The sequence below is a fragment of the Peromyscus californicus genome, unplaced genomic scaffold, assembly GCF_007827085.1.
Source record: "Peromyscus californicus insignis strain IS unplaced genomic scaffold, ASM782708v3 Scaffold_4__1_contigs__length_199733344, whole genome shotgun sequence".
NCBI classification, from domain to species: Eukaryota; Metazoa; Chordata; class Mammalia; order Rodentia; family Cricetidae; genus Peromyscus; species Peromyscus californicus.
Genome location: NW_026294562.1, coordinates 138,285,153 through 138,310,625, shown reverse-complemented (window position 1 = coordinate 138,310,625; position 25,473 = coordinate 138,285,153). Strand labels below are relative to the sequence as shown.

The 25,473-nt window shown below is 44.5% G+C and overlaps 1 protein-coding gene across 7 annotated transcripts in view; it reads left to right on the top strand.

The window, feature by feature from the left end:
• Positions 1-25,473, top strand: part of Otud7a (OTU deubiquitinase 7A) — a 320,662-nt gene that overhangs the window by 256,391 nt on the left and 38,798 nt on the right. For all 7 annotated transcript variants that reach the window (XM_052712971.1, XM_052712972.1, XM_052712966.1 and 4 more), the window contains one exon: positions 25,207-25,308. In XM_052712971.1, coding sequence (XP_052568931.1) covers positions 25,207-25,308 — 102 coding nt within the window. The remainder of the gene's footprint in view (positions 1-25,206; positions 25,309-25,473) is intronic.

The following is a 25,473-nucleotide window of genomic DNA, read 5'->3' as shown; positions in this document are numbered from 1 at the left end:
TTTCCTTCTCAAAAGACTGCACATGTCTGTGTCTTTATGCCTGACTTCTTCATCGTTTTCACTGTGGCTAGATGTGTGTAATAAAAAGTCACTGAGACACAACTCTAAAGAACTCTTGTCTTGCCGGGTGGTGGTGGCACACGCCTTTAATCCCAGCACTCGGGAGGCAGAGGCAGGTGGATCTTTGTGAGTTCGAGGCCAGCCTGGTCTACAGAGCGAGATCCAGGAAAAGGCGCAAAGCTACACAGAGAAACCCTGTCTCAAAAAAACCAAAAAAAAAAAAAAAAAAAGAACTCTTGTCTTGAAATTTCCTCTGCCAAACAAATTAATCTATGATCTTTAAATTCAAGAGCAGAATGAAGCCAGGTTCTTGGTCAAAATATCTCATTAAGGACCTCCAGCCCAGTTCCAGGTAGAGCTCTTTTGTTTTGTCTCTGAAACCTCATGAGCCCGCCTCTACTGACCATTTCTTTCAGAATTCTTCCAAGCTCCTGCCAGAATGGCCCATTAAGCTCTGCTTATAGTGTTCAAGGGCTTGGCCTACAATTCCAAACCCTTCCATATTCCACTCACCAACAAGGTCCATAGACCTAAGAACCATGATATGGTCAGGTTTACCAAAGCAATGACCTCAGTTCTCAGTACCAATCTTCTTGCTTAGTTACTTGTCCATTGCTGTGAAAAAATATGTATCATGATAAAAGTGACCCGAGAAGGAAGGGATTTTTTCTGGTAGAGATGTCATGGTAGCAGGAACTTGAAGCAGCTGGTCACATGGCATCCATAGTCAAGAAACATAGAGGAGATGATTCCATGGTTAACTATTTTCCATAAGGGTTCTCTCAAGCATTATAATTGTTCATTTAGTAAACATTTATTGAGAACCTATCATGTGCCAGATGGTACTATTGATATCCAAGACTAACAAAAGAAGGAACACAAGGTCATTAGCCTACATAGAAACTCGCAGGGACATAAGAAAGGCAGACATGGAGCAAAGCATTGTGGTCACAGAAGTACATTGAAGGAACAGAGATGTCCAGAGAGGGGGTTATAAGAGGCCCTGGGCTGCAGTGTGCTCCAGTGGTATCATGAGGAATTACAGGGACTCATGACAAGAATTCCCCTGGCTTTGGCATAAAGGATTGTCTTGTTTCATTTTCTTCCGTGAAGTGCCTCGGTGGGTGATAAGCAAAATGGCGCCTTCCTTTAAACTGTGTGGTAATTACCTGTTACAAATCTCAGGTTAATCGGTCCCGATAGCATACATGAATTTGAGGTATGTTGCTCAGCATTGTCAGAACAAATGACTGATAGCTCCACAGCACATGATCTCACCAACCTTTGATGGTGTTCACTTGTCACTGTAGTCTTTCAGGGGCTCAGGGGCTGAAATTAGCCCCAGTGCCAGCTCTTAGGCCTTTTCCATTTTCTCAAGTGAGTAAGTTATGTGAGGAGACATGAATGGGAATACTAACTCATGGACCTTTGGGGAAGCTCTCTAATTCCATTCCTTACGTGAAGATTTCCATTCCCGGGGTTTCAGCCAGATGCTAGACTCACAGTGGGCCATTTTCAGTCCCCTGGAAGCTGAAAAGTTCTGGTATTTACCATAACTGGCTCATCTTCCCAGTAAGATGCACCTGATTTACAGCCCCAACCATTGGGCCAACTGGGTAAGAGTTTGATTGCTGGAAGTCAGCTTAAGTCAGTCCACTAGTCAAGGCACGGCCAGCCAGCTGCTCTGGCTGGCTATGCTACCTCTCAGCCCTCTCCTAGATGTGGCTTTAGCAGTATCAAAGGCCACAGTATTCTTTGCACAGCAAGCAGGAGATGTCTTTTGCCCTTATGAGTTCTGGTGCTTCTCCATGCATAGCTGCCCTTAGCTTCAAGGACATAGGCAAGCATCCTAGACATTCCTAGAATAGGAATGGGAAGTGAATGGGCATAATTCCTGTTTGAATGTCCTTTTGCAAAAGAACACTGTACTGTATCGATTTCTATTTAATACATAAAAACAAATTACTCCAATGTTTAGCAGTCTGAAAAGATAAGCTTATCATCTCATAGTTTCTGGGGGTCAGAAGTCTGGTACATTTTAGCTGGGCCTGAGAGTCCTTTAATCTCTTCAGGCTGAAGTCCTGAGGTCAGGTGGCTGTGTCCTCATCTGCAGCTCTGTCTAGAAAAGATATTTAAGCTTGTAAACACAACTCTGCCCTTCTATTGGGTGACTTCTGCACATGCTGTTGTCTGGGGAAACTGGATGAAAGGCCTCAAGTCTGAGATTCTTGGGGAACACGGGGGAAGATAGGCCTTTGGTAGGAGAGTTGTTTATGCTACAGAAAGACACCATGTTCGGGGCTCTGAGGAGAAGTTAGGTCAGCAGGGCAGAGTGGGGGGGTCCCTTTTCTTCAGTTTCAGAAGAATGGAAAGGTTCTATGCCACATGGTTGATGAGTAGTCTTTAGTGCATGGATGTAGTCAGTTTGTCTCTGATTTCTAAACAGAAGGGAGTGAAAGGAGTTCTCACATTTCAAGGAAGGAACACATGACCTTGAGGATGTAGGGGGATGGGGGAAAGGGGCTTATTTATTTAATGTACATCCGTCATGCAGGGTATTTCACCAGTAACCCCTGATAGCTTGGAGTCTGGAGGCCTGGTGAGTATACACAGAGTCAGCTATGAAGGAAGAGACACACAGATGCAGATAGGCACGTCTGGTCTGGGTTCTAACACTGAACTCATAGAGACTGCCTGAGAGGCCTAGGTGTATAATTGCCCTGTGCACTAATCCCCTGCCAGCATTGGTGACACAGCAGACAAGGCATCTCATGAAGCAAACTTGTCACTTGCAGATATACATACAGCGAGGGACAGCAGAAACCCAGGATTCATGGCAAAGTGGTCAGTCCCTCAGGGACCGTGGCAGATACAGTCTCACATGGTCTCAAGAGCTAAAGGACTCTAGAATCTGCCTTCTGCGGGTTTACTAAAGTGCTGAAGTGTATTTGCTGTAGAACAACACAGCCAGAGCTGTTCTTACCACACCCTTCCTTATCTCGGGATGCTGCCTTCTAGAACATTCTAGAGTTGTTGAGAATTAGAAGTGAGAACTGGTTTTATCAAAGGCCACCCGGAAGACTGTCCTGTGCTAGTCCTTGCTATCTAGCCCTTTTCAAACTAGATAGACAGACACATAGACACAGATATGCATACTCCCTGCTTACTGTGCAAGGCCAGCCAGAGACTCCCCCTGTCTCCCTCTCCTTTGTATGTTCCACCCTTTACTGTCTTGTCCAAATTCCTCTCACTTCTGCCTTATCTGACCATTAAAGCCTCCATAAGGAATTCACCCAGTTAGGTCATGATAACCCAAGACAACACTTTGATCAACCCAGAATCAAGAACTGACTTCCCCAAAGTCTCATTTGGCCATGGATTGTAACCTAATCATGTAGACTAGCAGGAGGCCCTATCTACCCTCAAGGGGAGAGGGTTTTACCAGGTGCACCTGGAGCAGAGATCTTAGGGCTACTTGGGGGTCTGCCTGCCACATATGACATGTTCTTATTGTAGATAACTATTCTGCTGAGCTAAAAATCACAGTGAGATATTAAATCATGTTGGATATATTGGGATCAAAGCAATTTTCCCAGTTTCCTCATTTCCCGCTTTTAACCATTCTCCCTTTGTATGTGATGGCTGCAAACAGGGCATATACCTGCTTTCTGTTCTCTTCCTATTGACTGCAAGCTTCAAACTTCCACTGTGCCCTCTGAGGAAACTGGACCCTATTGTGGGCTCTCTTGACAATCAAAGCTGAGGCCATGGGGGTGGTGGGTAGGCACAGTAGAATGTGCTGGTGTGTGTGTGTGTGTGTGTGTGTGTGTGTGTGTGTGTGTGTGTGTGTGTGTGTACTCCTTGTCTTTTAAAGGCTTTTGTCATTGAGAGATGTTGGATTTTGTCAAAAGGTTTTTCTGCAACTAGTGGAGTGATCATGTGATTTCTGTTGTGATATATTACATTTATGGATGTGTGCAAGTAGAACCCTGTGTCTCCAGAATGACACCAACTTGACCACAGTACATGATCTTTTTTGGGGGGGTTGGTTTTTTCGAGACATGGTTTCTCTGTGTAGCTTTGCGCCTGTCCTGGATCTCGTTCTGTAGACCAGGCTGGCCTCGAACTCACAGAGATCCACCTGGCTCTACCTCCTGAGTGCTGGGATTAAAGGCATGCACCACCACTGCCCAGCACATGATCTTTTTTATATGTTCTTGAATTCAGTTTGCAAGTTCTTTATTGAGAAATTCTGCATCTGAGTTCATCAAGAGGTTTGTCTATAATTTTCTTTCTGTTTTTGTTGTTTCTTCATGTCCTTTTGGTGTCAGGGTAACACTGTCTTCATTAGGAGTTTGGTTGACCATGCTCCAGTGCGTGGCCACACACCCAAAGTATATGGGCAGCACAGATCGGCTTCCATGGATTTGTGTTGTAGTTGGTTTTTTTTTTTTTTTTTTTTTTTTTTTTTTTGGTTTTTCAAGACAGGGTTTCTCTGTGTAGCTTTGCGCCTTTCCTGGAACTCGCTTTGGCGACCAGGCTGGCCTCGAACTCACAGAGATCCACCTGGCTCTGCCTCCCGAGTGCTGGGATTAAAGGCGTGCGCCACCACCGCCCGGCTGTTTTTAATGGTACACAAAGTTGGGTATGTAATGAAGTAGGGGTGGGTTTTGGAGGAGTTGGGGGAGTGGGTGAATATGAGCAAAATACATTATATGAAATTCTCAAAGAATTCATAAGACATTTTAAAAATCAAAACATAAAAGGTGTTGGCTGTGTTTCTTACTTTTTATATGGAATAATTCGAGAAACACATGTTAGTTCTTTAAAGATCTGATGGAATTCAACAATGCATCCTTCTGAGCCAAGATGTTTTTCAGTTGGGAGATTGTTGTATTTACATTTTCTATTTTTTGAGAATTTCATATGTGAGTAATATATTTGTGTCATTCCCACCCCTCACTCTCCACCTTCCAATTCTTCCTGCCCCCCCATACTCCCTCTCAAATTCACGTTCTCTTTTTTTTATTTTTTTAACTTCTCTTATTCTTTGTGTCTTTCACATCATGTATCTCCATCCCATTCATTTCCCTGTCCCTCCATACCTGCCTTCTGCCCTTGCAACCTCCCCCCAAAAAATAAAATAAAATTTAAGAGAAAAGAAAAAGAAGAAAGGAAAAAAATGAAAAGGAAAAATCAATCTCATCATGGAAGCTGTAATGTGACACAGTCACACAGTAAACCCTTTTATCCATATATCTTTACTTGCAGGTGTTCATTGCAAAGAGTCATTGGTCTGGTTTGAAGCCACTGGTCTCTGCCACACCATCGACGTTGGGCCCTCACTGAAACTCCTCCTGGTTATCCTGCTCTTGCCCTGTGTTGTGGAAATCCTGCAGCTTTAAGTCTGCAGAACTGGTCCCTTCACATGCTCCAGCAGATCATGGATGGAGTGGATGATGGGGGTGGGCCAACTCATAACCCTGTGCCTGGGTAGTTGCAGGCTGGTCAGCCCACCAACTCTTCTTTTTAAATGATTGTTAAACACACACACACTCAAACACACACAAAACCTACTGAGTGTCACTCATACGTATATGTATTTAGGTCCTAAAAGGACCCGCACACAGTCGAGACTCCCTCCCAGATCCCTGATTAGACACAAACCACACTCAAACACCTATTTTCACAGAGAGATCCCGAACTGCCCCCAATGCCAGTATTTTCTCCCTCCTCCCTGCCCCGCCTGATCCCTCCTGTTCCCAGCCACACCAGCCCCAAGTCCACCTGTGAAATCTGTTCTATTTTCTGTTCCCAGGGAGATATTTGTGTCCCCCTCCTCAAGCCCTCCTTGTTACTCAGCCTCTCTGGGTCTTTGGACTGTAGCTTAGGCCCCCTACACATACTATAGCTGAGTAGCTTGCCATTCTTGTGGGATTCCTATCGGAGGGAGTGGGGGCTGTCGCGGACTCTTTGGTCTACTTATGGGACCCTCTTCCTCCTGTTCCCTCATCCAGCCTTGATGTGATGTGTCAGGTCTTACTGTAGCTTGCTCTGCCGTGTTTGGTTATGTCCCTGGGAGGCCTGCTCTTTTCTAGAGGGGAGGGGAGGTGGAGGTAGAGGCTGGGGGGAGGGGAGGGAGGGGAAACTGTGGTTGGGAAGTAATACATGAGAGAAGAATTTCTTTAAAATGTGGATGATTTCTGACTCGTGCAGAAAACAGCAGCTGATGACCTTTCAGGCATAATTTTTAAGAGGAAAAAAAGGGAAGGTCTGTGTTAGAATGGGCTAGGATGCGGTGGCATAATCTGATGGGGCATGTTAATTAAGTGAACCAAAGTGGGCTTCTGATTGCTCAACTTCAATACTTTGATAGCTGGACCTGGGTAGTCAGCCTCAGGAATGAATCTGGCATAAGAAAGAGTTTAAATAAGGGAATAGACCTTGGTGGCTAGATTTAGGGATGTAATCTATGGTTTACAAGGGAGAGGGAAGGGGGAAGGGCAAGGCCTGCCAACGCCATGTTTGCCAAGCCAGGGCCAGCTAGAGCCCTTCAGGGCTGACCACTTGGGGTTGTACCTCACCATCAAGTGAGTGAAGCTCTCACTGCTCATCAAAGAAGCTTCTTTGTGCAACATATAGAGACTATTACAAAGATCCATAAAATGTAAAAAAAACAAGTGACGATGGGGTGCCCAGCTCCTATTGATACATCCGCAGTCTAACCCTTATACCTATGGCTCTGGAAAAGTCAAAGGCAGGAGGAAAGATTATAAGAGATAGAGGACTAGGATGCCTGATGCTGGATAGCATCTTCTACCTATGACGGGGAGGCTGAACCCGTGAAATATCAACAAAATGGCCACATAAGTAAGATTTGCATAATGACACCACCAGTTGACATGCCAATGTGACCGGGAAAATTTTCAAGGTTCCACCCCCAGATGAAGAGTGGCAGCAATCAGCAGCTGCTGGGAGAGGGAGAGGTAGTTTGGCGGGGGTGGGGGGGGGGGGTGGGGGGGTGGGAGGGTTAAATCATTGCTTCTATCTCAGCGCTTGGTACAGAGTGGTTAAAGCTGCGTGTCCCTTCTTTGATTTTGGTAGGTCACATGCATCTAGAAAGTCCTCCCTCTCATTTCAGTTTTCCAATTTAGTGGATTACACATTTTAAGATATCCTGCTTTCCTGAATATCAATGATATTTGCTGCAGTGTCTGCCTTTTCATTTCTAATTTTATTAATTGGGTTTTTCTCTTGCCTTTGGTTGATTTGATTAAGATTTTTGTCTATCTTGTTTATCTTTCAAAGAACCTACTCTGTTTCTCTTTTTTTGTTGTTGTTGAAACAGTTTTTAACTTTAAACATGTTTTTGGTCATATTCTTCCGCTCCCCCAAGTCCTTCCAGATCCTCTTCCCTCCCTATGCACCCAACTTTAAGTTATTTCTCAAAGAACAAGCAAAAACCCAATACAACAACAAACCCCCTAAAAATAAGAAAACAAGATGAAATATCACAAAGTATGCGCACACACACAAAAAAAAATTGTGGAGTTCATTATATTGATCACCTACTCCTGAACATGAGGCCTGTCCTGGAGTAGTTGGTATACCCAGTGTCACTCCATTGGAGAAAAACTGATTTTCCCTCTCCAAGCAGGTATAAATGACAGTTATGTTGTTAACTTTTACCCTAGTGACTAGATTTTCATTCATTCATTCATTTTTTTTAAACATAACTAAATAAAATATAATAAAATAAAGCAAAAACTATCACATTGAAGTTTGACAAGACAAGCCAACAGAGGGAAAAGAGAACAAGAGCGGGCACAAGAATCAAAGACTGACTCATTTACACACTCAGGAATCCCGTGCAAATATTCAGCTGAAAGCTGTAATATACATGCAGAGGACCTGGTGCAGACCTGTGTAAGCTCTGTGCATGCTGCCTCGGTGGCTGTGGGTTCATATGAGCTTTGCTCATGTTGATTCAGAGGGCCTTGTTCTCCTGGTGTCCTCTGTCCCCTCTGACTCTTACACACTTCCTGCCTCCTCTTCCACCAGGTTCCCTGAGCAACCTGGGGAAGTGATTTGATGGAGACATCCCATTTAGGGCTGAGTGTTCCAAGGTCTCTCACTCTGTATAATGTATGTGGGTCTCTGTATTTGTTCTCATCTGCTACAGGAGGAAGCTTCTCTGATGATGGCTGGGCAAGACACTAACCTCTGAGTATAGCAGAATATCATTAGGAGTCATTGTATCCCTACATGTTTTTTCTTTTTTTTAGACTAGTATTGTTTGGTTTTATCCTAGGTCCCTGAGCTATCTAGTCTCAGGTTCCTGGTCACCCGAGCACTGTCAGGTATGGGTTCTATCTCATGGAGGGGGCCTTGAGTCAAGTCAGTTATCAGTTGGTTACTGCCACAAGCTCTGTGTCAGAACTGCAGGTTGTACACGATTGTAGATAAAGGGTTTGTGGCTGGTTTGGTGTTTACTTTCCTCTTTTGGTAGCATGCAGAGCACAGTCATGTGTCATAGACAGTACAACATGGGGGTGAAGGCTCTATGGAGGCACCAGCTGTACATCTCCATGTTCAATGAGTTGTGTAGGTGTCTGTCTTCAGCAACGGGCCTTGCGGTCAGTTTGTGGAAAGCAACCTATAGTCTTGGCAACAGCCTAGGTTGTTTGGGGATTCCCATGGGACTCCTTTGCCAACAACTGAATTAGATATAACCCAATGCCCCATACTGGAAACTTTGTTTGGTGACAAGAGATGGCAAGTTGGGACTGATTCTATCTCCTTCATTATTTGGCAATTTCATCTAGATCACCTTCATGTGTGTATCTATTTTTAAAAGTTTCTACTGTATTAGGCTTCCATATTACCCCTCAAATGTCCTTTAATTTTAGCTATCTCTCCCCATATCTCCTCTCTCAAACCTCTCACCCCTACCCCTCCCCATTTGATGCTCCCATTCCAGACACCCCCATCCATATCTATCTATTCTATTTCCCTTTCCTAATGAGATCTGTTCCCTCTAGTCCCTTACTCTATGCTTACCCTCTGCTTTGGGGGTGGTTGTTTGTTGTTTTTTATTGAGGGTTTTTTTTTGTTTGTTTGTATGTTTTTGGCTTTTGGTTTGTTTTGGTTTTGTGTTTGTTTGTCTGTTTATTTGTTTGTTTGTTTGTTTGTTTGTTTGTTTTGAGACAGGGTCTCTTTATGTAGCCCTGAGTGTCCTAGAACTCACTTATGTAGACCAGGCTGACCTCCAACTCACAGAGATCCACCAACCTCTGTCTCTCAAGTGCTGGGATCAAACGAGTGTGTCATCACGTCTCAAATCAACTCTTGGTTTCATTGATTCTTTGTTTTATTTTGCTCACTTCAGTTTCATTAATTTTCGTCTTAATCTTCATTATTTCTCTTCATTTGTTGATTTTGGGACTGCTTGTTACTGTTTCCAAGGCCCTAAGGTGCTTCATTAGGTTATTTAGCTAAGATCCCTCTGGCTCTGTTAATGTAGGCTCTTGTAGCTATAAACTGCTTTCATTGAAAGGAGTGGAGCAGTTCCTATCATTTGATGATTTTTATTGAGTTTGATGTTTTCCTCTCCCTAATTCACTTCGTGACTATTCTACCATGATTTTTTTCTTTTAGTCTCATGGATGTGTTTATTTTTCTTTCAGTATAAAGGATTCTTTCCAATGTCTTTTGTAGAGCTAGCTTTTAAGCGTCTTAAATTCTTTAGTCTTTTTTCATCATGGAAATTTATTTCTTCTTCAATTATGAAATATCATTTTGCTGGGGATAGGAGTCTGTGTGGGTAGCTGTTGTCTTTCAGATCCTAGAATACATCTAAGCCCTCGTGAATATTTTAGTTTCTCTAAAGAAATTTGCATTCATTATATTGGGCCTGCCTTTGTATGTGAGTTGCTTTCTTGCAAATGTCAATATACTTTCTTTGTTCATTGTATTTAATGGTTTGATTTTAATGTGACATAGAAAGGTCTTTTCTGGCCATGTCCACTTTGATATTATAAATAACACTAGTATATCTTCTATTATTTTTTAAATGTTTTCTAAGACTTTATCAAGAACACTCTTCTCCTTCAATGCCTATAATTTGTACATTTGGTCTTTTCAAAGTGTCCTATAGAGATCAAATGTTGTATTTGTAACTTCTTATTTATTTTTGACATTGACTGAGTATTCCAATTCTGCTTTCTTCTCTTCAAGACCCAATAGTCATTGTATTTCTGAGGCTTTCTACTGAGATTTTTGTTTGTTTTATTGAATTTTCATTTCCAGTGTTTTAGTTTGCTTTTTCTTCAGTAATCGCTTTATTGCATTAAGTCTTTGTATCACGCGTTGACTCTCTCATTTCATTCAACTCCTTGTGTTCCCTTGGAATTCATTCAGAAGTTTGCTTGGGTCCTCTTTGGTTTCTTTGAGCATACCTATAATCTTTCTTTTGAAATACTTGGTATTTTGTCAATTTTATTGGAGGTCACTACTCTCCGATTGGTAATTTTTGGAGAAGTCATTGCTACCTTGATTTTTCTTGTTTCAAATGTGGTTTTTTAGTTGTTTGTCTGTTAGCTTTTTACATTGAGACTTATGCATCTAGGGTTAGGCCACTGGTTGAATTTTTTATTTAAATTAATTCTGTGTAAGTATTTCCAATGTTCAAGAGGGACCAGACTATAATATACTTGAAGTGTTGTTTCCCTCTGCTGATATTCAGGGCACCATAATCAATCCCCCCAATCCTCTGAGAAGAGAATGCTGTCTATAAATACAATCATTATGAACATATAGTAATATATCAAATCAGGTAAAAAAAAACAAATCTTATATATCAATCATTTTAGGAAGTAAAGGACACTGATGGTACTGTGTTATGAATATATTAGTTACTGTGGATGAGTGGAAAGATAAACAGAGGAAGACCAAAGATTCCCTTCCCTAGTTTCCAGAAGCCTGTTACACCCCTGTGTGATGTTCGGTTGCAAATGATGGTCACATCCCTAGTCGGCCCTTGGTGTCTTATTGGAATGTTTTTCTGCTTCTGAGCCTTTCCTTCAGAATACAGAATCACAGATGCTGGTCCTTTCAGTGGAAGATGCTTTACAAATAGAGTCACCAATCCTGGTCATACCTCTAGAAAAAACTTCAGGAATCAAGTTGTGAATGTAGGCCTGGCCCCTGTGCACTCCTTTCCAATGTCTCTGCTTGGAGCCAGTGTGGCTCAGCGGAGTTCCACCTTGTTGAAATTCTGTGCAGCTCTGACAGGAAGTTCCTTCCCCACACTCTAGCAGTGTTATCTGGAAAGGCTTCAGAGTTCTGTCTCTGTGTTTCCCAGGATTGAGGACCACTGATGCAGCAGGGGTCTCCTTAAGATGGGGTTCCACAGCTGTTCCAGTCCAGTGCTGAGTGCTGAGAGGAGAGCTTGCCCAGCATACCCTTCTGCTACTGGTACCGATGCACACCTTTTGTCTGGGTCCTCCTCTTTTTTCTGTGCCCTACTGAAATCATAGCGCAGATTTTCTGTGCCTGTCTGTCCTTAGCCACTGTTCTCACCATGTGCTCTTGGTGCAACCTCTCGCTGAGAGCGGGGGCCTCTCCAACCGAGCCGGTCTCTCCTGACTGGACCCTGGAGTTTCTCGCCTGCTCTGTAAAATGGCCTATTTCACTTTCCCTTGAAACTAGAGACATTTAGATATCACTCATATCTTCGGACATCGTTTCCCAGTTTATTCGTCATTTTATTTATTACTTGAGGGGTTTTTTTTTTCATTATAAACATTTCTTTTGCCTGGTTTCTCTTTTCCTATTTTTCTCTTACTGAAAATAGGTGGGTTTTTTCATACAATATATTCTTTTTTTAACTTTTATTGATTCTTTGAGGATTTCACATTATGCATTCTGATCCCACGATCTCCTCCCCACAACCTCCCCCCAAAACAAAATTTCAAAGAAAAAACAAAACAAAAAAAGGGGGATAATCTCATTGTGGAAGCTGTAGTGTGGCCTGGTAAGTCACACAGTTTACCCTCTAGTCCATTTGTCTTCACTTGCAAGTGTTCATTGCCATGAGTCATTGATCTGGGCCAAGGCCTCTGGCCTCTGCTACACCACCAATAATGGGCCCTCACTGGGACTTCTCTTGGATATCCTGTTGTCCTGTGTCATGGAGATCCTGCAGTTTTGGATCTATAGGTTCCTCCCTTTCACATGTTCCAACAGTCCATAGATGAGGTGGATGTTGGGGTGGGCCAACTGGTTCTGGACCTGGGTGGTAGCTGGGTTGGTCAACCTGCCAGCTCTCCCCCATCACCACCCCTGGGGCAAGCTCTCCAGCACTGCCTCTGCCAGCCCACCCAACACAGCCTGCAGCAAGGAACGGGGCCAGTTCCCCTGCTCTCAGGTCCTCAGGTCCGGCTCACCCACACTCACACCACCAGGGACAGTTCCGCTATCTCACCCAGGTGAGGTGCAGGGTCCTCTCCCCAGATTGCTGTAGGGGGCATACAAGAGAGGGAGGGGACAGCTGTCCTGCTCTCATGCCTTCAGGGGTGGCTCATCTGTGCCCCGGACAACAGGGTTAGATCTAGTATGCTGCCGTGGCAGGGTTCAGAGTCCCCTCTCCGGTGTGCTGCAGCTGGTGAGAGGCAGGGCTAGTTCTTCCACTCTCGTGGCTCTAGGGCCAGCTCTCTCGCCTGCCTGTTGCAGGTAGCAGGGGGGGGGGGGGGGACATGGCATCTTTCCCTCACTCATGCCATCACATGGCAGATGAGGAGGGTTAGCTCTCCTACTGTCATGCCCTTAAGGTCAGCTCTAGTGTACTGCACAGGTGGCATGCACACCCACGGCAGGGCCATCTTTCCTGAGTGGAAGGAGGTGGGAGCAGCCCTCCTGCTGCAGTATTCAGCAATGGGCAGGGCCAGCTATCCCAGGGCCAATGAGGGGCAGGGCTAGCTCAGCACGGCCCTTGGATTTCAACATGCATGATTCCTATGACCCCTTCTGCTAACATGGGCCATCGACATCAACACAGACCCTAGCTGCAGCAGGACCACAGACCCAGACATGGCCCTCAGCAGCAGCTCAGGCCTGGATGTCACCATGCCCCCCATGGCAGCACAGACTACCCATATTCATATGACCCTGGCAGCAGCATAGCCCTAGGACACTAACATGGTCTCAGGTGGCTGATCAGACCCCAGGCATCTCCATGGCCCTTGGTGGTAACAGGAGCCACAGATATCAACTCAGACCCTGGCTACTATAGGGCCACGGCCACGGACCCAGACATGGCCCTCGGCAGCAACCATGGCTCAGACAACACCATTGCCCCTGGTGACAGTGTAGGCCACTCATATCAGCATGGCCCTGGTGGTGGCACAGGCCCTCAGGCACCCACATGGCCATAGGTTGGTACCTAGACCCCGGGCATCCATGTGGCAGTTGGTGGCAACATGGGCCACAGACATCAATAAAGACACTGGCTGTGGTAGGGCCATGGACCCAGACATGGTCAGAGGCAGCAGCCTGGGCTCAGATGTCACTATGGCTCCAGGTGGTAGTTTAGGCCCCCCAGATTGGCATGGTCCCCACAGCAGCGTGGCCCTCAGACATCAACATGGCCCCAGGTGATGGTCTAGACCCCTGGCATTGGCATGGCCTTCAATGAATCAGGAACTACAGACATCAACACAAACCCTGGCTGCAGTAGGGCCATGGACCCAGACATGGTCCTTGGCAGCAGCCCTGGCCCCGTACATCACCTTGGACTTGGGTAGCAAGCAGGCCGGCCATTCACGTCAGCCTGTTCCTCACTACCCTCACTTCTTCAGATCTGCCTCTCTCCCCAGCCCATGAACCTCTCTGCCTCTCTCTCTGTCTCTTTCTCACCTCCCCACCCTGTACTCACTCACCATAATGGTGCCCAGGCATGCTTGGATGAGTCCTGTCCACCTTAGCTGCAAGTCATGGCTTGGAGCTGCTGCTGTTCATACAATATATTCTGATTGTGGTTCCTGTCCCTCAACTCTTCTGAGATCCTCCCCATCTGAATCCACAACCTTTCAACTTCTCATTAGAAAACAAGCAGGCATCTAAAAATGATGATGATGATGATGATGATGATGATGATGATGATGACAGGTAAAACAAAAACAAACAATATGGAACAGGACAAAACAAACAAGCAAAAGAAAAAAAGAAAAGAAAAAGCACAAGAAGCACATATAGATGCAGAGTCATACATGTTTGTACATAAAGGAATCCCATAGAAACACAAAATGGGGAGCCATAATACATACACAAAGGACCTGGTAGGGGGACCCTGACAAAGAGTATCCAAAGATGCCATTGAATTTATTTTGTGTTGGTCATCTACTGCTGGGCACGAAGCCTGCCCTAAAGAGACTTGTATTCCCAGTGAGACTCTGTTGGAGAGAACGTATCTTTCATTTGCATGTGGTTATCAGTTGGAGATAATTTCTAGATTTGGGATGGGAGCTTGTGTCCATTTCTCCATTCAGCTCTGGGACCCTCTGCAGGTCCTGCACAGATCCTGTGCATGCTGCCAGTCTCGGAGAGTTCATGTGTGTCAGTCCTGCTGCATCTAGAAGGCCTTGTTTCCTTGGTGTGCTCCATCACCTCTGACTCAGTCTTACTGCCTCCTCTTCCCTGAGCCCTGAGTGGAAGGATTTGTTAAAGGCCTCCTATTTAGAACTGGGTTTTTCAAGGTCTCTCAGTCTCTACACAATGGCTGTAGTATTCAGTCTTCTCCCAGATCTCTTGTTTATCTGGTCTCAGGTTCTTGGCCACCTGAGCAGTGTTGGGGATGGGTTCCATCTCATGGAATGGGTCTTCAAGCCAATAGATATTGGTCAGTTACTTTCACAAGCTGTTGCACTAACACATTTTTGCAGCCAGATCATCCCTGTAGATCAAAGAAGGGTTTGTAGCATGGTTGTTAGCGTTCAGGTTACCTCCCAGTACCATAAACACTGGTCCAAAGGGGTGAAGGCTCTAGGCAGGCACCAGCTCCACGTCTCTGTGTTCAGTGAGTTGTGTGGGTGTTGTCTTCAGCAGTGGGACCTTACCATCAGCTTGTAGAGAACAGTCAATAGACTGGGCAATAACCTGGGTTGTTTAGGGTTTCCCATGGGGCCCCTTTGGCCATCAACTCAATTAGATATAATCCATTCCCTGTCCTGGAAGCTTCGTTTGGTAACGAGAGATGTCCAGTTGGGGCTCAATCTCCCCCATTATTTGGCAATTTCATTTAGATTATCTTCATACATGCGTGGATTTTAAGAAGCTTCGACTGTATTAGGTTTCCATGTGACTCCTCAAATAGCCGTCGTTTTAGCTGTCCCTCTCTGTACTCCCTCCCTCATTCAGTCCCTCCTCCCTCTCTTTCCCCATCTGAGCATCCATTTCCTGCCCCCCACATCCATCCATAACTGTCTATTCTATTTCCCCTTCCTAGGGAGATCCATCCCTCCCCCACTAGTCCCTTATTCTATACCTAGCCTCTGTGGCTATATGAATTATAGCTTTTGCCTATTGAAGACTTACCTGCTAATATCCACATATAAGCAAATACGTAACATATTTGTCTTTCTGGGTTACTTCACTCAGGATTATTTTTTTCTAATCCCATCCATTTACCTGTGGATTTTATGATTTCATTTTTTTAACAGCTAAGTAATATGCCATTGTGTAAATGCACCACATTTTCTTTGTCCATTCTTTCCTTCATTGACAGACATCTGGGCTGTTTCCAATTTCTGACTGTTATAAATAGAGCAGCAATGAACGTGGTTGAGCAAGTGTCAAACTGTAGTAGGATGAAGCGTCCTTTGGATATCTGTCCAAGAATGATATCTGGATCCTGAGGTGGCCTGAGTCCCATCGTCCTGAGGAATTTTTACACTGATTTCCACAGTGGCTGCACTCCCACCAACACTGGAGGAGTGTTCCCCTGACTCCACAGCCTCGACAGCATGAGCTGTGTCACTTGCTTTACCGACCTTCGCCATTCTGCATAGTGTAAGATGAAATCTCAAAGTAGTTTTGATTGGCTGGATTTTCAAAAATGTTTGAATTTCTCAGCCATGTTGGCAACATTCTTTTTTGTAAACTTTCTTATTCACATCCTGAATTAATTGCCTACTTCATTCAGCTGCCTGTTGGTTCTTGTTTTAGGTGTTGATGATTTTTACAAGTAGGCTTTGGGTTCTTTTTCTGGCGTTTTAACCCTGTTAGTATCTTTAGAGGCAGTGACGGAGGATTTAACAATCTTTCAAGGTTATCATGTTTGCTCATTTTCTCAGGTTTCTTGTGTTTCTGTGTTGCTTTGGTTGCCTCTTCATTTTACTTAGGGATCTTATTGTGCACCCTGCTCTTAAGGATCCAATCCCCAATACCATCCAGAGAGAAGAAAACAAACCATTATAACATCAACAACCTTGATCCAAAGATGCCATAGAAATGTACTTAAAACTAATTTAAACCATTAATAAGCAACCAAAGAAAAAAATGGCTAAAATTATGTGGACTGTACTATGAAGTTCAAATTATTTCAAGTAAAAGTAAAAAAATTATTAAATGAATGAAGTAAAGGGAAGGAACATGGAAAGAGGTCAGAAAGGAGAAGAATGTTAAAGAAAAGAAATTAAAGAAAAATGTCATGAGAGACAAAAGAAAAAACCAAAGATAAAAATATCTAAGTGCATGATGAAGAAAAATGTGTCAGTTCAATTAGATAACAAAGAGAAAAATAAAGTTAAAATACTAATAAACAATACTAAAATTAAAAGGTGAGACACAGGGAAATAATCAAGTATCGGTACAACTCTGTGGGTCCTCCAACGTTGGCGTTTTCTGGGTAGCTGGGGACATCACCTAAGGTTGACTCTTGTCTTTCTGGCCTGCTGAGCTAGGGCCTGGTGTGGAGCGGTCCAGTGTCACGCGTGTGCCACAACTGTTTCTCCTTCAGGGGTTCCTTTTCCTTTATGGACCCAGAACCTCTGCTGGACAGTTAGCCCTGCAGTCTGTGAGCTAAGCTTGCTGCCTTCCCACAATACCTCGGGATGGCGAATGCCCAAGCCAGAGCGTGTCTCCTAAGGCTAAGGGAGTGGAGGGAGCCAGCCCAGCAGTGGGATCCGAACCATCCAGAGCACTAGTCTCCTTGCTTTGAAACCTGGCTCAGCACTAAACACCGTGTCAGAAGCCTGCAGAGGTCAAACATCTCCTCTGGAGCTTCAGAGTTCTCCAGGATTCCAGGAAGCGCTCCTGGCTGACCGCCAAGTCAAGGCTATCGGATTCATCGGATTCATCGGATTCATCGTTATCCTCGTGCGACAGACTCAGCTATTAGCAGAGAGTAAGGCTCCCAGCCCCCACACCTTTCACTGTTTCAGCCAAACCTCCTGCCACCTGAACTCTGTGTGCCCCGACCAGCCCTGTTCCTCTCCATAACTGCCTTCTGTTGTCGGTCACCTGGGGCTGTGGCAGGTTGATCCCAGGCTCAGTGGCTTGTGATTGTTCCTTCTTATCCTCCCCACCCCCAGGGTAACTTAGCCTGAAATAATAGTTTCCCTCTCAAAAAGGCCACAGCCCTCCAAGACTTGGAAGGTGACAAAACAGACCTCCCCTTGACTGCTGACACACACGCCCCAGCCTCTGTGTTAGTTATAGGAGAGGAAAGCCTCCTTTGGGTCCATAGTTTCGGCCATCATGGCAGTGACGTCATGGTGAATTCATGGCAGGGGGAACATGGGGTGGAGGTGTCTCATACCTTTGCAGATCAGGAAGCAGAGCTCTTGGGCATCTCAGGCCGCAATCAGAACTGCTGCTGCCCCCAGAGAACCTTTTCCACCAGCTGGGTCACATGTCATAGTTTCTACAGCCTCTCAAAAGTGTCACTAGCTGGGGACCAGATATTCAAAACGCAGCTTCTGGGGAACTTTTCACATTCAAGCCACAACTGCTGCCTGGGTTGAAGGCTTTCAGGAACTATGGGTTTGTTCTGAGGTAGAGCTGCCTGTCTTTCTCCAGGGCTCCTGCTGACCTTGGAAGGCTTCTGCTTTGGCCCCCACCCCTCCCAGAAAGTGGCTGGAGCAGGAGCCACGTGCAAGTCTCTCCTTTTCTCTGCACCTTCAGTTTCTCTGCACCTTTCAGTCAGATGCTCTTCCAATCTTTCCCTCTTTGGAATAGAATTTGTTATCTCAGCTCTTTTCCTTCAGAGGATCCAGCTGAGGCAGTTTCCAACCTGCCATCTTAACCAAGAATCTCCAAGCTTCTGGTCCTTATGACAGAATGTGTAGCTTTTGTTTGGGGTGTGTGTTTGTGTGTGTGTGTGTGTGTGTGTGTGTGTGTGTGTGTGTGTGTGTGTGTGTGTATGTGTGTTTATGGTTTATGTATGGTAAATGTACATGAGTATATGGGTCTCTCGGCCCATGCATGAACATGTAAAGTCAGAGCAGATCAGGTGTCTTCAGGCACTTGTCCACCTTACTGGCTTGATATGAGGTCTCTCACTGAACCTGACACTTGGCATTGTGACTGGCCAGCATGCTCCCAGGATCTGCCTCTCTGTCCCTCGATGCTGGTGTTATAGGAGTGCACAGCTGTGTCTGACTTTTTCGTGGATGCTGGGGGTTCAAACTCAAGTTCTCGAGCAGAGCACGTGCTTCCAAGTAGATGAGTCCATCATTGGTCCTGATCTGATCTTACTGGGATGAGCAGTGTCTCCTTTTAGCATGTACAAGTTTACATACTCTTACTCTCTATTGGTCCCAGTTTCCTTCTCTGTAAAATACAAAGAGACAGGGGGTGGAAAGACACACCAACCCAGCCAACAGGTGTTCTTCCCACTCTGCTTTATTAAAAAAAAAATGGGAGGAGAAAGCTATGGTTTGGGGCACACTGGAGGCTCTTCCTCATATCTGCAGACCACTTGCCTGTCCTAGTTAGCTTTCTGTTCCTGAGATAAACACCATAACCAAAAACAACTTGGAGAGGAGGGAGTTTATTTGGCTTATACTTCTGTTCACAGTCCATCACACTCAGGGCAGGAACTCAAGCAGAAGAGGCAGGAACTACAAAGGAATGCCGCTCACTAGCTTGTTCCCCTTGGCTTGCTCAACCTGTTTTCTTATACACCCCAGGACCACCTGTCCAGGGGTGGCACCCACACAGTGGGCTGGGTTCTCCTACATCAATCATTAACAAGAAAATGCCCCCCAATACACATGCCCCCGGGCCAATCTGATGAAGGCAACCCCTCAGTTGAGGTGCCCTTTTTCCTGGTGACTAGAATGTGTGTAAGCTGACAAAAACTAACCAGCACACGCCCTTCCCTCTTCCCCGACCACTGCTCATGGGCTGTTGCTGGGAGCCAGCCATTGTACCTCAGATGCTATCAGGGTGTAGACTGGGGTGCCTACCTTCAGATTCAATGCGCCACTTATTATGCCTTTGTTAAAACAAATCTTATCACTTACTTTTAATTTGCAGTAACATAGCTTTAATATCTCCCAGCCTGGAACTTTATAAAGAGATTATTACAAGTCAAGTGAGACAGATTGCTATTACACAGCCTAGAAACAAAAAGTTACTAAGTGATTGAATATTATTCCCACTTATGTCTCCAACAGGCCATCCATGGATACTGTTAATTAAGGCTCCTAATTACCTTTCTCATTCAGCTTCAATAAGATGATTTGCAGGTGGTAAGGATGTGGCCATTGTTAGCATATGCATTAGCATCTTCATATCCATTTCATTTTGTGGTGTGCATTTTAATACATGTAATAGATATTTCATTTACAATTAAGGGCATAGTTTGTGTCATTAAAACAGGATTACTGAGTGTTAGTCAGGCAGCACTGGGGAGCAGATCAGAGACCAGTTTGAACAAAACACTGACAAGCTCATTATACTAAACTTGGGTAACACGCTGGCTCTGAATACACGGTTGAGAACCTTAATCTTTCCCCTCGTACTTCACTGTTTTTCTTTCGAAAGCATCAACACCTTCCGTTAAAGTCAGTTTTATTTCACTAGTAGAAAGTAAAATAAAGACTAATGAGCAATTTCCTGCAGTTGGTCAATACCTGCCAGGGTTTCTCTCTTTTTGTTGCCATCTTTGGGTTTTTCTGGGTTTTGGGGGGGTTTTGAAATGAAACTGAAATGTTTTTTAACAACTTCTTGGAATATCTACAGTAAATGTTCTTATTCAAGTGAAGTTCACAAAGTTTCGAAAGGGGTGACTAAGTACTGTACTTTATCCCTTAAGTAAAATATAATATAATTAACATAATATACAATGGTGTATATATAGTATATATATTAGTAGTTTTACATAATGTAAGAAATGATAAACTTAATTCAAATTCATATACACACATACAAACATACAAAAACATGTAAAAGTATATATTTAGATACATGAACATATATCAACTTGGTTCATAAACTTGAACAATTTTAATATCCAAGAAGCAGCTTATGAATGTTTGTATCACGTACATGGCATATGCATGCCATTGTCAGATGATCCTGAGGTATTCTTTTGAACAGCAGTGAAGTGCAGATGCACTCTATCCAGATGGAGTGGTCACCATCCTGGTGACAGTCTGCCTCCCTCCTGTGTAGCTCACCCCATCTCATGGCTTTCCTTTTGCCCCCTCATTTGGGTGACGCTGTCTAGGAGCTTCCTGAGAAAGAGTGAATGGGGATATCCTGACCCAGATCCCCATGTGAAGACAGAGGTCACAGCTCATGCCACTTATCCAAGATGCAATCCCAGACCTGTCAGAAAATGGTCTGTGGAGAAGTCCGGCTGCTGGGGATATTCTGTGCAAATCCTATTCACCCCTAAATACCGGGGTGAATTGCTGGACCATATGGTGCTATGGTTTCAGTGTGTCTCTAAGAGTTCACATGTTAGAAGCTTGGTGCCTAGGGTTGCTAGGTGGCAGGTGTACCTCTAAGTCATAAGGTCTAAAAGGAGGTCTGGTCATTTGAGGTACTGCTTGCAGAAGGAATTAATGTGCTTACTATGGGACTCTGGCTATTTGCCACGATAACAAATCATTATAAAAGAATGAGCCTGCCCCCTGGATCCTTCTGGCTTCCTGTCTCAGTATGTGACTGCTCTGTTCCTCCCACATGTGTTCCTAACATAATGTCATCCAGCAGTGAGGCCCTCAGATGCATCTGCCTGGTCCTGGACTTTCAGCCTCAGAAATCTGTGTCCTGCAAGATTTGGCTATCAACATTTCATCATGGATTAGGGAGAGACTCCTGAGGCCCCACCCCTCTCTGAGGGACAGTTGACAGTTAAAGGTGGCTGAGGCAGTAGGATGTCACTTTGTCCAATGGTGTAGCCACTGGTAAGTTGCTCATGCTCCAGTAAATAACTGCTTGTCCGTGCTTGTGCAAGCAACACTAGTTAAGCTCACACACTTGTCAGAGTTGAAGGAGAAATTGTTGGGAAGGAGGGGGACTTCAGTAGGAGAGCGAGGGGAATGAAAAAGAGAAGTAGAGATAAAAATGACCAAAATTCATTATATATGTGTGTGTGTGTGTGTGTGTGTGTGTGTGTGTGTGTGTATACACATATATATATAGTCAAGAATATATATGAAATTGTCAAGAATAAAAATATGTATGCTAAGCCGGGCGGTGGTGGCGCACGCCTTTAATCCCAGCACTCGGGAGGCAGAGCCAGGTGGATCTCTATGAGTTCGAGGCCAGCCTGGTCTCCAAAGCGAGTTCCAGGAAAGGCGCAAAGCTACACAGAGAAACCCTGTCTCGAAAAACCAAAAAAAAAAAAAAAAAAAAAAAAAAAAAATGTATGCTAAATAAACATATTTGGTTTGTTTTCAGCTTCAAGTACAATTTGTTATAGTACCAGAAAATAGACTAATACAGATTCACTAAAGGCATAGCCCAAGATCATCATTACTAAGTATTAATTATGTCGGAAACAAAACCTCCAATTTGTTAGCAACTGGCTTAGAGAAGTAGGTTGCTCTGAGCGAGCTTGTGCATGCCTTCCATTTTCATTTCTCCCGGGTAAATAACGAAGAATAGAATTTTTGGATCACGTGGCATACATACACTTAGCTTTGTCAGCGATTACCAAAGTGTTTCTAAGATCATTCTACCATTTCCTTTCCCAGCTGTGACATGAGAGGTCTAGTCTCTGTGTGACTCCAGTGCTCACTGTGACAGATTTATCTTAAGGGTGTGAAGTAGTAGCTTTCTATAGTTTGAATCTGTGTTATTTTATGGATGTTAATTTTAAGGACATTTTGTGCCTTTTTTTTTTGAGGCAGGGTTTCTTTTTATAGCCCTGGCTGTCCTGGAACTCACTCTGTAGACCAGGCTGGCCTCAAGTTTACAGAGATCCATCTGCCTCTGCCTCTCGAGTGCTGGGATTAAAGGCGTGTGTCACCACGCCTGGCTTCTTTTGTGTCCTTTTTGACCATCTATAATTCCTTTATGATCAAATTCTTGTTAAGTCCCGTGCCCATTGTTATTAGGTTGTTTGCTCTGTCCATCTGCCACTCCCTCCCAGAGGCATGTCCCCTCACTTTGTGGTGATATCTTTGAGTGTACAGTGAGTTTTTATGTTGATGAAGTTGTGTGCTAGCTTTTTTCTCTGACTACCCCAATAATGTTGCCTTTTTTCTAGAACATATTGCAGTTTCAGCTTTTTACTTGGGCTCTTGAATCTTTTTTTTTTTTTTTTTTTTTTTTTGGTTTTTCGAGACAGGGTTTCTCTGTGTAGCTTTGCGCCTCTCCTGGAACTCACTTGGTAGCCCAGGCTGGCCTCGAACTCACAGAGATCCGCCTGGCTCTGCCTCCCGAGTGCTGGGATTAAAGGCGTGCGCCACCACCGCCCGGCATCTGGGCTCTTGAATCTTTCTAAGTTTAGTTTGATGGTTATGGCTATGGTTTAGTTCTAATTAATTTGTGCTTATGGTGCACAGTTGGCATTGAAGCTCTTTTCTCGTGTATCCACCAACCCTTGCACCACTTGGTGGGGGCTAATTTCATTCCTCCGCTGATAATCCACATAGGTTTGTAGAAGATTGCTACAATCTACAGAGCCACAGGTCTGTTTTCAGATCCACATTTGCTCCTTTGATTTGTCTTTTCTGCAGTAAGTTTACACGATTGTGAATACTGTTTCTTCATAATCAATTACATAATCGGGGACTTTAAGTGTTCTGATTTTGTTTTTCTTTCAGGTTTTATTGGTTACTCACCTTTCTAAAATGCAGCTTTTCTTTGTTTTTAAATTGCACACTTCACAAACACAATGTGTTCTGCTCAAGCCCACCCCCACTGGCTCCTCTTCACCACCTGCCGCAGCCCCACCACCATTTCTCCCTCCTAATCGTGTTTACTCTTTCCTCTAACCCACTGGATCTAACGAGTGTAGACAGTACGCACATGGCTGTACAGCCATCCACAGGAACGTGGGGAGCCTATCAGGGCCACAGCCCTGGAAAAACCTGCCTCGCCTTCGGCCAGCAGCTGCCCATAGCTCCTCTGCTGGGGGTGGGACTTGTGACCTCTGCTACCCATGCTGGAGTTGTGACTTGCCTGCTCCTGTGCAAGCTTCTTACATGCAGCCAAAGCTGCTGTGGATTCTTGTGTGTGGCGGGCCTGCCATGTCAGAAGAACACTGTTTCCAGCAGTCCTGTACAGCCTCGGATTCTTTCATCATCTGTCTGCCCCCTTCGATGATGATCGTGGAGCTTGGAGGCATGATATAGAGTCCCATTGAGGGCTGAGCACTCCAGTCTCTTATTTTCTGCACTTGGACCAGTTATTAGTCTCTATATTAATATCCATCTATTGAAAAAAAAAGGAGGCTTCTCTGATGAGGGCCAAGATCTGTACCAATCTAGAAGTATAAAGATAAGTATTTAAAGAGCAGTTTGGTACTATGTTCGTTTAGCAGAATAATAGTAGGTTAAGGTCTATGACCTTCCCTACCAACCACAGATTCTTACTCCAGTTAACAGTACCAAGTATGTGTCCTGTATCGTGGAGTGGGTCTTAAATCCAACCAGATTCTGGTACGAGGGCCCGCACAGTGATACGAGTGGGTATCCTGGGCTTCCCCTCATTTAGGAGAAAAGCATTTGTTCTTCATCATTCAGAATGCTGCATGGGCTTGCAGGTGTTCTTTGTCAAGTTCAGGGAGCTCCTCCCTAGTCTTAATCACAAATGTGAGTATTGACTTTTGTTAAATAGTTTTTCTCCATTTGTATTATACTGATCTGAACTGCTTCTTCTGTAGCTTATTATGATGGATTATGTTAATTAATCGATATTTTAGTATTGAGCCAACTTTTCGCCCTTAGAGTTAGCCTCACATGGTCACACTGCATAATTCTTGGTGTCTATATCTGAGAGCTGTTGGCTTACATGCTGAAAATTCTGCAGCATATTCATGAGAGATTTCTGCCTATATTTCTTGGTACCTTCTCCTAGTTTTGGTATCAAGGAGTGTATTATGTAGAATTGGTTGGTTGGTTGGTTGGTTGGTTGGTTGGTTGGTTGGTTGGTTAGTCGGTCGATCGGTCTTTGAAACAAGATCTCACTGGACAGCTCAGACTGGCCCCAAGTATGCAATCCTCCTGCCCCAACTCAGCACTGATTACAAGCATGTGCCAACCATGCACAACTCGGATTGGATTGAGTGTGACTCAGTCCCTTCTCATTGATACTTGTTGTGGGTGTTACAGTGCATATACTGCCTTGTCAAAGCTCACTGGTATTGAGATTTAACTACCTTTAAGGAAGGTATCTGCTTCCATGGTCTCTTATTCTTCACCATTCGCCTGGTTGTCTTAAATATTCTACAAACACTAAGACAAACTATGTAACCTTTGGTCTCAGGAGAAGAAAAGTTTATTTTACCCCACCCCCACCCCATTTTTCTCTTTATAGTTTGAAAAAAATAAATCTTCCATTAATACTTGGGACTTGCAGCACACACACACACACACACACACACACACACACACACACACACACACACACACACCCCTCCCTGTTTTCTTCCTTTCTGAGCTATTTTAAAGTGAACTTCCTTTCCAGGTCGCCTGAACTGGTGGTCTACTGTGTGCACGAGCTGTAAAAGGCTTCTTCCTTTGGCCACGACAGGGGACGGGAACTGCCTCTTACATGCCGCCTCACTGGGTAAGCACCCTGGCACCAAGAGAGGCCAGCAGGGCTCTGGGGCTATTTGATGCGTGGTTAACAAGGAGAGCCGCTCGTGCTGCTGTCATCAGAATGCCTGTGACATCCTGGCCCTTCTGGTCAGGCTGGGTTGGTGACGAGACAGAACACTGTGGGGTAAATACC